Source organism: Cryptomeria japonica, chromosome 1, assembly GCF_030272615.1.
Source record: "Cryptomeria japonica chromosome 1, Sugi_1.0, whole genome shotgun sequence".
NCBI classification, from domain to species: domain Eukaryota; kingdom Viridiplantae; phylum Streptophyta; class Pinopsida; order Cupressales; family Cupressaceae; genus Cryptomeria; species Cryptomeria japonica.
The window spans coordinates 494558934-494569895 of NC_081405.1; the positions used below are offsets into that span (position 1 = coordinate 494558934).

A 10962-nucleotide genomic window follows, 5' to 3' on the forward strand; every position below is an offset into this window, starting at 1 on the left:
CTCTGATACTAGAAACACAATTGTTGTTGCACCAAAAGATCGACCTTTTAGTGATCGATACAACTATGAGACTTAATGAATCTATAGGAGGTGGTTAAGCCATGTCACGAACCCAAGCATTGCGCTGCACAACAGAAGAAGAGCAAGCATGCACACCTTGCAACACATATGTCCATTAGGATGAAACCTTTCAAGGATTTATATGATTATGATGATTTATCCTTTGATAGGAAAGTATCAAGAGCAAAGGATCTAGTTAAACAAAATAAACAAAATTTGAGATCATTAAGAGAGAACCTAAAAAGAGCACATAATTAGAAAAAAAAAAACTATAGATTGATCAGCATTGAATAGAAATAAAATTAACTATAGTTTGATCAGCATTGAATAGAAATAAAATTCAAAGTAGGAAATATGGTCTTCTTCAGAGCACAACCTTATAGAAAATTATCTTTCTTTAAAGTGAGTGGAGTGATGAAATTGAAACCAAAGTTATATTGCCTTATAGAATCACAAAATGATTTAGGGAGGTTGATATGAATTAGAATTTTTAGAAAATAGTAAGATTCATAATGTATTTCACATTTCTTGTTTAAATAGAGCTTTATAAAGTCAAATTACTCTTTCATTAGAGCTACCCATTGGACACGGTATGAATACAGGATAAAAATTCTTCTACACAAATAAATTACAGAGCTATGAATTCAAATTCGCAGCTTCCACAAAGGCAAATCCAACAAAATTACTGCTACATTTCTTCCCAAGTTTTTCTAAAAATCTGTAAATTGCAGTAATTAGAAAATTTCTTTTTTGCTGGCTATGGGGTTCGAACCCATGCGCACTTATGTGCAGAAGATCTTAAGTCTTCCCCCTTAAACTCTCGGGCAAACCAGCGAGATGAATTCGTACAATTTCGTAAGACTTTATAGTCGCTGCCTATTATTGGCTTAGCATTATTGTATTTCTTGCATTTTTTTCATACCCATCGAAGAAAACTTGAAGTAAGAAATCATTCTGTTTACTGAGCCTTAAAAAGAGTACCAGCTCTTTTGTATATTTGTTCAGCTTGCTTATTCTTTTGACACGTATACTAACACCTGTCAAAGCCTTCAGCTTGCATGATGTGGTTTGTATCATGCTAGGTACCTTGGTTGGCCACATTTTTTGACAAAAGAAATTGAGAGGAAAATATGAATGGTACCAATAAAGTTGTTTAGCCTAGCTCACAATATAAGATTCCAAATAATTAACGAATCTTCAAAGTCCATAGATATTTTGAGTTAAAAGTGAAAAAAAGGAAAATATCAATGCTACCAATAAAGTTGTTTAGCCTAGTCCACAATATAAGATTCCAAATAACTAACGAATCCTCATAGTCCATAGATATTTTGAATTAAAAGTGAAAAAAGGAAAATATCAATGGTACCAATAAAGTTGTTTAGCCTAGCCTACAATATCAATGGTATCAAGAAAATTGTTTAGTCTAGCCCACTCATTTTGCAGGTCTCTGATTTTCGCTATAATCTGGAAACAACTTAAGCCAATGTCTCCGCAGATCATTTTTTGAATACAACTTTTGCACGATCTTTCAAAAGTTATGTTGATGCCACTAACTTGCACAGTTCGCATTCTGCACATGTTTTTGGAATACTCTGCTTCAACTAGCCACTTTACCTAGAGGGCTAATCTGCCTTGCAAAATCATTTAATTTTATCTGAATTAGATTTGAATGTTTAATACTAGTCTCAATTGTTGATGATTAGAGAAGTGCGCAGGGCATCTTTGACAAAGTAAAACATAAGTAGTGTCCATCAAAATTAGCAACCCTTTGAAAGATAAAGCAATTGCTAGAGAAATGTGGGTAAGCAAGGTCAACCAACTGGAGCAATGATCAAATGGTTTTCTACCAATAATAATTTTGGTTTAATGTATGATTTCAGTTTGTAAGACACAGTCTGCTGGTGCAAAATACACATTCAAATATATGTCAAGCTAATTAATTACCTCATGTGAGTTCCTTTTATTGATCGCGATAGGCATTTGTTTTTATCACATACTAAATTTTCCATAACCCAATTGAATCGCCTAGGACACAAACTGTCATCCTTCTAGAACATAACATGTGAATTTCAATTTTTGCATTTGGCACTCAATGTAAACCTTTTTAATGTTTCAATCTAGTTTGTCTTGGAGAATCTTTTGTTTTTTTTGAGATTTGCATGCATCTTAGTAAACAAGATTGATACTATATGTGCATTAGATACATTTGCATACACCTCAATAACAAGAGGGTGATGGTACGTTGACATAAGATAGTCAATGTTCACATTTCTATCTAAGATTTTTCATAGCTTAGCGTGACATCAAATTTTAATTAAGGCAAGAATTCCACAAGAACTGAAATGACAATAACACATGATTTGATTTGTTATGTTATAAAGTTATAAGTTATAACAAATCTAGATGATTAACAAATATCATCAAAACTAAAATTCAATACTCTGTAAACATTATCTATAGCACAAACTGGAATGGAGAAGCTCAAACGCGTGGCCATGACCTTGGAAAGCACAGTATAATCAAGTGTCTTTTATACCTTTGAGGAAAGTATTGGTTTAGAAAAGAAACTTTTGCATGTCCAATATGAAGATATCCATTGGGCTTAGGAGGAAAACCTGTACAAACTTTTCACATTTCTCCATCCAACAAACCAATGCCAAAACAACCTTCCTCTTTTGGTTTGTCATTACTTTCACTTTTGATGTCTTGAAGCTTGCTTTCTTTCAGATTTACTGGCTTTCGCTTGCCAATTCCTCTTTTGCTTACATATTTAACAACTACTCCGTTGAGTATTGGATACTCTAACAATATTAAAATGAACCATCTGACTAAATTTCTTTCATTTCAATATCAAATGTTTGTAGCTTTCATAATCCAAATCTCATGCCTTCTCTGTAGATTGCGCTTGACACTTGCTCCTATCTACACTAGTTTGTAGATGTGTTCTCATATTTAGATTTCTTTATTTATCCTACGCATTATAAATTTGCATGTAGAAATTGTTCTTGGGAAACTAGTTTGAAATTAAAACATAATGCATTACAATATTGGTGTCCAAAAGCATTTGAAATGTCAGTCATTAGTTTTAGGCCAATGCAAAATTTTAATTGTTTTATCCTTTGCTATTTTTATAGTCATTCTAGTTGCACTTGCCATGGAGAAAGAAAAATCAGAAAATGTCTGTACCACATAGAACATGTATCCAAAACTGTTATAAAAAGCATGGCAGATATGCCTCTTTTTTAAAGTGCTTGAAGAATTTGCTACAAGCTCGTAAGCTCTATACTTGTATTTCTTTTACTTTTACTTTTTCTTTTAGTAGGTTTTATGCACTCTTATGAAACTTTTTGAATATATGTACGTTTAATACTTATTATACTCTTTTCCTTCACTTTTATGGTTCATTTTTTACTTACTCTCTGCTTACTTTGATTTTGCTAGTCATGAAGCTAGATCCTATTGCACCAAGTTTGTGCTTTGCTAGATAACTTAAGATTTCATACAAATAGAATTTGTTTCTTTATCATTGCTATTACAAGAATTTTCATTAATACCAAGGTAAAGAAGCATAGATAAAAAAACTAATCTAAGTTTGCATTAGTTGAGCACCCTTTAACACGCAACACCATATTTGCCTTGAGAATTTCAACATGATAACAAAAAAACTGCACTTTAACTTTGCAGCTATAAAGGTTTCTACTAGTACACTCATCTATGGTTAGAACAATAACCATTATTTAAAACTCTCTCATTGTAACTCTGTAACATTTTTCTCATAGGACGTTGTACTTTTCTTGATGCTTAGGAGGATGAATATGACAAGCTGAAAGGTAAAATAGTAGACTTTGAATATTATGACTTTGCAAGATATATAGATAGTTTTTAAGTCTGCCAAGACAATTTTACCTAGGTGTGATATAGGTTTTATTCACAGTTTTTCCCAATTTAGGCAAGAAGCATTACACTTACAAATATGAACTGAATTCACTAAAATCATGAATTTTGATTAGTATTGTCAAAAATCATCAGTAATAAGACCACATGAAATATACAATAACACAGTTGACATTATAAATTCCTACAGATTTTAACACAATTTATACAACTTTGATTACTTGCAACTATTTGTTATGCACAATCTCTACATCATTCATACAAAGCTCTTACTACTACTCTATTGTTGTTTGTATTTCATTTTTAACTTGGACAATTATACCATAAAGTTATGTTTTTAAAAATGCTAAATATTTTCGTGCTTAATCACTCATTGACTGCTAGAGAACTTTTTTTTTCATATTCATTCCTTTTGTATGATAGCAGTCACATATGCTTATTTGCTCAAGGTTATCTTGTAATCTAATTTTTTGGACTAGTTTCTCTCAATCATATCTTAATTTTGTTAACTTTGCATTTTGTAGGTTTCCAAATGTAGATTTTCAAAATCAATTACACAAGATCTTAAAATACCATTCACATACCCATAGTGTTAAAATCAACAAGTACTATATACTGTTTTGTAAATAACCTGTTAATTTTCTTTAAAAAAACATTTGATATCATGCTTAGTTTTGGTAAATGCAAATTTTGTTTAGTGCTGAATTGCATATAGAACAACCATAGTATCAGATACTATACTACTTAAACTTCCATTTTATACTAATCTTGAATGTTGAATCTCAGTAAAATACAATTACTTATCATTTCGGTTGTCAACTATTTCAGAACTTGTATGAATAATTTTTTTTTACTTACAACATATTTTGTTCACAGTGTTTACATATTATGAAACAAAATGTTATTGATTTTTTCATTGTCGTTGTACAATACTCCTCTTTCCTTGCACTAGGCAGGGACTCCAGCTCTGCAGAGCTCTTGTTAATATCGTCGACAAGCTACAAATCAATTCCTATAGGTCACCATCTTATTTGAAACATTTATGAGGGAAGTTTGCAACCCATTAATTGGGTATCAATCTTGGCATTATAGCTGTAATTCCTTATATTTTATTAAAAATAATCCCCAACATGTTTGTGGCTTTATTTAGGAAGCCACACTTATTTGAGGGAGATTATGGGTTGATTACTTTTAGTTTGTTAGAAAAAATGAATGAAAGGAGTTGTGTCTTTTGGAGAAGGGTATAAAGGAAAATTTGAGTAAAGAGAATTGTTTCATAATTGAATATATTTTTATATATCTATTTATATCTTTTGTTGAGTGTGGATTATATATTAATAACTCAAGGACAAAACCTTTCAAGGATTAAAAATTAGAGGACTAAAAACCTTTTATTTTCTTTGTTGAATATGTGAATGAAAACCTCTCATTTAAGAAAATTGGAAGTTATTTATGAAAGTCGCCATTGTATTAAACTATTGTTGACCTAAAGAAAATTAACGATAATACAAACAAATGAATTTTTAATATGAGCATGTGCAATTTTTTGAGTTTCTCGGGTAATTTATAGATTTAATTTTGATAGTAATTACTAAATCAATAAGTTGTAATTTAGGAATCCTTATTAATAATCAATTGCACAAGTTTATATAATGTGTGCTAGGGTTAAAACTAAAGGAATTAGATAGAAGACATTATGCCTATGTAGTGGGAGGTCCTAAACGTGTGAGTTCTTCATTGACAATTTTTATATGGATTTTTTTATTGTGGTTTATGGATTGGATGAGTTGTTGGTATGAAATACTAGTTTTTTTATACACTTGGTGGTATGGATGATTGTATGTATCAATTTTTTTGTGGAATTGCTTTTTTTTTCAGTTATGTGGGTTTTTTCCATAGGAATAACTTGGAGTCTTTATTAAGACATAGATTTGATGCTTGTGTTATTTGATTGGTGCATATTCACCTTGTCTTGTTCTTTTTTTTTTTTCCAAGTGTGGTATGTTGGAGAATGAGAGAAGTTCTTGCTTGAGATGGTGGTCACCTTAGATGTAATTGTGGTATCTTGATAGAGCATGAAAATGTGTTGGAGATTCATGCGGTTTCATTGTAGCATATAATGATTTGTTTCATCAATGGCCCCTTATGCAATGTTTAAATTAGTGGAGGAATGTTAGAAAAAAATAATTGTACCCCTTTTTTAACTATGTAAAACTAAATATTTATTTGTGGCACATCTTTCAAGATGTGTTTAGCCACATTAGATATTTATTTGCATTAATATCTAAAGTTATATGGAACATTGGTTAGATATTTTGTGTGGTAGATGTGGAACAAATATTTAATATTTGTGGCAAATACTTGATTTCGGGGTTAGTGGTTTTGTGCTCTCATGGTTTTAAGATACATGGGTTTTCTAATACTTCTCAGTGGTTTTGAAATGAACTTAAATCTATAAAAGAAAGGACACAGTTGAGGTTGAGATTGGACATCAATTGTATTGGGATTTCTAGTCTAGTGCATATGTGAAGCATGACATGGGATGTGTGGTTGCATGGTTATCCATTGTGCTTGAACACATGAAGACTATATTGGAGGAAGTTGGTGTTTCATAAGTATTCATGAGACTATATAACTATATTGTTATATTTTTAATGTTTTTGATTAGGAAAATAGAAAAACAAGGGCGTTGACCCTTTTTACAAATTGCCCAAAGGCAGAAAAAGAAACAAAACAAGTTAGACAAGCCTTAAGCAGCAAGACAAAACCACTGTTGAGGGCAAGCTAAACCTGTAATAGCCCAAAAGAAATCAACTCAAGAGTGAGGAGCATCACCCAAAAATTGAAACCGAGGAGTTTAGGGGGGTGACAACTTACCTTTCCACTTGCGACGAACAACAATCTAGACAATACTTTCATTGGGATCAAGCTGGGAGACCCCCTCAACGAAATTGTCTACAACAGGAACAATCAGTTGTTACAAAACAACGTCTAGAGTAGACTCAACAAGAGTAGACCTTTGTTGCAGAACAAGAGCAACAAAGACGAAGCATCAAGTCCAAAATAGCCCACACTAGAAGTGACCAAGGGGCCAACATAGGCCACATCAGCTATCAGAGGCACCACCTCATCCCAGGAGGGGTCCTCGTCCGCATGTGATTATACAATATCATTAGAATTAGAATCCATAACAATTAAATGGTCAATAGTTGCATCTTTCCACCAAGTAGCAACACCTTTATGGCAAGAGAGAGAACAATTTGAAGCTAAATGACCGATTGAGAAGCATCTCCGACAGAGAAAGGGGAGGCCCTCATAATCCAACGATTGAGTCCAAGGCCTATCCCCAACCATGAGGACCACATCCCCTGGGAGTGGCAAAGAGATGTCTATGTCGATTAAAATGCAAGCGAAGGTAGAAGGACCCTAGAGGACATGACATCATCAACCTTCAAGAAATGACCAATAGTGTTACCAATGGCCTCGTAACAAGAATGCTCCCAAAAATGAAGGGGAAGGTTGGGAAGACGCACCCAGACCAAACACACATTAAGTGATTCGTTAAGAGGGTTGAAAGAAGGAATCCAAGGCTTGACCAAGAGAGAGTTGACTCCTCAAGCCCACAACTTACCCAACACCAAGTCACGATCATCAAGAGAAGTAAATGAAGCAATGAAAAAACCCCTAGCACAGGGAAAAAACTCAATGCAACCAGCAACCGAAGGCTTCCAAGAATTACTCACCCAACAATGGAGGTTAGAGAGAGAAGGCCATAACCCAATAAATCTGCACACAAAACCATAGTGTTGGTAGAAGCCAATGTTATCTATCACATCTTGCCCACAAACCACCACATGGGAAGTCTTGACAAAAGAGAAGAGACGAGGTTTCCCCTTGGGAGGAAGAGCAACAAGAGCCACATGAGCAAAGCTACATCCTCCAGTAGAAGGTCCACAAACTCCAACACCAGAAGAGGCCCTACTGGCAGCATTTGACCCACCCACCAAAGGAGCCGATGAGGGAGCCCCTTTCGAAGGGCCAACAATAGAGGCAATAGCGGCAATTGCAGGTCTTGAAGGAGGAGGGGTTGAGAGACACTCAACAACCACATTTGCAAAGCTGTTGGCAACCGAGGGCATAATTGTTGGGAGCAGGAACTTCATTTTCAAATTCTTTATAAAAGTTGAGGAGCGGAGCCGATAGTGTTACTATAGTTGAGGAGTCCTCATAAAACATATATTTTTAATGTTGAATAATACATCATGTGTGAATAATATTGGAGGCTAAATTCTTCCTTCATGAAGGGTTTCAAAGAGCATATTTTTGTGTCATCTTGATACTATGTTTGTCTATTATTTGCATGGTGGATTTTGAGCTTTTGTTTGTATATTTTTCTCATTTGAAGTTATGTGGAAATGTTTTATATTGCTACAATTTTTTCTTTCAATTATTAGTATATTATATATGCAATTATAATACTTGAAAATTAGTATATAATTGTTTTATTTTTTTTAATAATTTACAAATATATAGAATTTAAAGTTTACACACCAACCTTTGTATTGCAACTTTAATGTAAAAATTGTCTATCTATTTAAAGTGTTTTCTCTAAATTAATTCTAACTCAATTCTTTCGTTACCCTCTTTTTAGATAAAATATTACAATTCTAAATCTTACTATACAATATTATAAAACAAAACAAATTCTACTTAAAAACAAATTCTCTTATTACAAAATTCCAAAAACAATATTATTCTTTTTTGTTTTACTTAAATCACTAATATCTTAATGGGATGATTCTCAACTTCAGATTTTGTACGCTACATCTTTCTTTCCATTGCTCACTGAAGCTCAATATTATTTTAGTTGACCAACTAATAAAAACTGATATAGATATAAATGTATGTTTTGATTTTTTAATTGGAATTAGAGTTGTAAGAATCTTCTCAGAAAGCAGGGACTTTTGGATTGACTCCATTGCAAGAAAGCCTTTGAAGCTCCGGATCTATGTGTTCAGATTCAACATACTTTGTCAACCAGGTGGAAGAGGAGAGAAATGTGCTTAGATTTCACCAATTCCAGTCTGCCCACAAATGAAGGTGCACACAGATAGTTTGGAAAAGGTCTTATAACAGTTTCATATATTAAAGATATTAGGTTTGGGCAGAGTCCATGTCTATTGAAATTGAGAGCTTCTGGAGTACGTTAAAGATATTAGATTTCTGAATTTGACAGTCAAAATCAGAAGCGCACTCAATTTCAATTTAGTATATTGTTTAAATCCCAAATAACAAACAATATATTGACTTTGTGATAATTTCTGTGAATTAAAACTGTGTAGATTAAGACTCAATATCCAGGCTTCCGATCATACATCATGATTCTTTATCAGAATGAGATTGTTTTCATTCGAATGAGGAATCATGACGTATCTTCTGAAATATCAATCTTAAACCTCATCTGATTCCAATGAGAAAACTTAACATATGATCCAAAACGCTGATATCAAACATTAATCTACAATCTAAATCCAAAAAAATTATCACAAAACAAAGTGGGTTGTGGAAAAATCAGATTCTGAATATATTGCCTGTTTCTGGATTCCAATTTTGTTTAATATCTACTGTAATTTGTCTTCTGGTCTCTAACACTTTGTCCTAACATTGAAATTTATGCTACCAGAGAGGAGTGCACAGGAGGAATGGAGGCTGAGCCATAACTATAAGATTGTCCTCAAAACAAAATCATTTGATAAATTCTGTCAGGCCGTCCAAACAGCTCTTTGCCACCAATTCAACAGCAGAACTGCTCAATCCCAAAACATCTTGTTGGAAGACCTGCTTTCACCGAATGAAGAAATTATAAATGCATCCCTAATTCATCTCATCAACAAACCAGAGCTCCATAAATTAGTGTCCTGTTATTTCTCCAATACCCTAAATTCTTTCCATGTGTGTGCCCTGCTTCTCGAGAGCACACACAGAGCCCGAGTGAGTTACATGGCCTTTCAAAATGTTTTAGAGCAGGAGAATCCCTTTATGCAAGGTGCCCATTTTAAGGGCATCTGTGAATTTTTTGAGGGTTTGCATCAGGAGTTTCAGCCGAGGCGTCAAACCCTAGCTAAAAGACTCAAATGGCTTTCCTTTGCACATAAATTTTTTCCTGAATTAGTGAAGGAGAATTCTCAAATGGATGCGGCTGCAAAGGGTACTTACATTTTACTGAACCAGTTGGAAACGACCAGAATGTTAGTCGCCCGGCTGTATGATGAAGTGGAGCACAATAAAGATGTAATAAAGATCTGGAAAGCAAGAAAGGATGAAATTTATCCTCTTCAGCAAATAATCAAGCTTTTGGGAAAAAATGACAGGAATTACAGGAGCAGACTAGATGAAATTGAAGAGCAGGGTTGCCTTTGTTTGATGGAGATCAACAGAGTGAGAGCTCTTCTTCTTCAGCACATAAAAAATTAACTTCCCGAATTCTTGTCTGCTTATTTTTCCTGAAATGGATTTGTTTCAGAAGATGGGTGTGAGCCTGTGAGGTATTTGCCAAGCTCTTCGCCATTTCCATTTGCTTATTCATTTGACTTTACCATTCTTCAAAAGGAGAATGTTTCCAGTTTGGGATTGCCGGATTTAGAGCATTGCTATTCAATAAGATTGTTTGATTTTGGAAACGTCTATCCAGTTATCAGAATTGAAAAATTGAAAATCTTCTTAGGGAAGGACAGATTTTTTTTTTTGGAAATGTCTATCCAGTTATCAGAATTGAAAATCTTAATAGGGAAGGACAGATTTTTTTTTTTAACTCTTTTTGACAATATTTTAATTTTTGATGCCAGCAGGGATTTAGTTTTTTTTTATTTTAGCTCTTTTTGACAATATTTTCATTTTTATGTCTGGATAGACAAGGTATGATTGACAATTAAGAAGGGAGATAGCTATCCAGTTTCTAGAATGAATGTATTAAGAAATCATTTTTTTTTAATGGAGGTCCAGACCTGT

At 33.5% G+C, this 10962-nt stretch overlaps 1 protein-coding gene and 1 non-coding gene across 2 annotated transcripts; one reads left to right on the top strand and one right to left on the bottom strand.

Moving 5' to 3' along the window:
• Positions 1 to 811: 811 nt before the first annotated feature.
• On the bottom strand, positions 812 to 894 carry TRNAL-UAA (transfer RNA leucine (anticodon UAA)). The gene has a single exon. It is a non-coding gene; the product is annotated as a tRNA-Leu (tRNA).
• A 7891-nt stretch (positions 895 to 8785) lies between these two features.
• On the top strand, positions 8786 to 10638 carry LOC131073500 (UPF0496 protein At3g49070). Its single transcript, XM_058009939.2, has 2 exons — positions 8786 to 9054; positions 9638 to 10638. The coding sequence occupies exons 1-2, from the start codon at positions 9012 to 9014 to the stop codon at positions 10426 to 10428; spliced, it is 834 nt and encodes a 277-aa protein (XP_057865922.2). The 5' UTR covers positions 8786 to 9011; the 3' UTR covers positions 10429 to 10638.
• Positions 10639 to 10962: the final 324 nt, after the last annotated feature.

Excerpts from the sequence above, each read along its gene's own strand:
- LOC131073500 (XM_058009939.2), top strand. The coding sequence starts at position 9,012 with ATGTGCTTAGATTTCACCAATTCCAGTCTGCCCACAAATGAAG. Across the intron at positions 9,055-9,637 it reads CAGTCTGCCCACAAATGAAG|AGAGGAGTGCACAGGAGGAA; the intron begins GTGCACACAGAT and ends TTATGCTACCAG.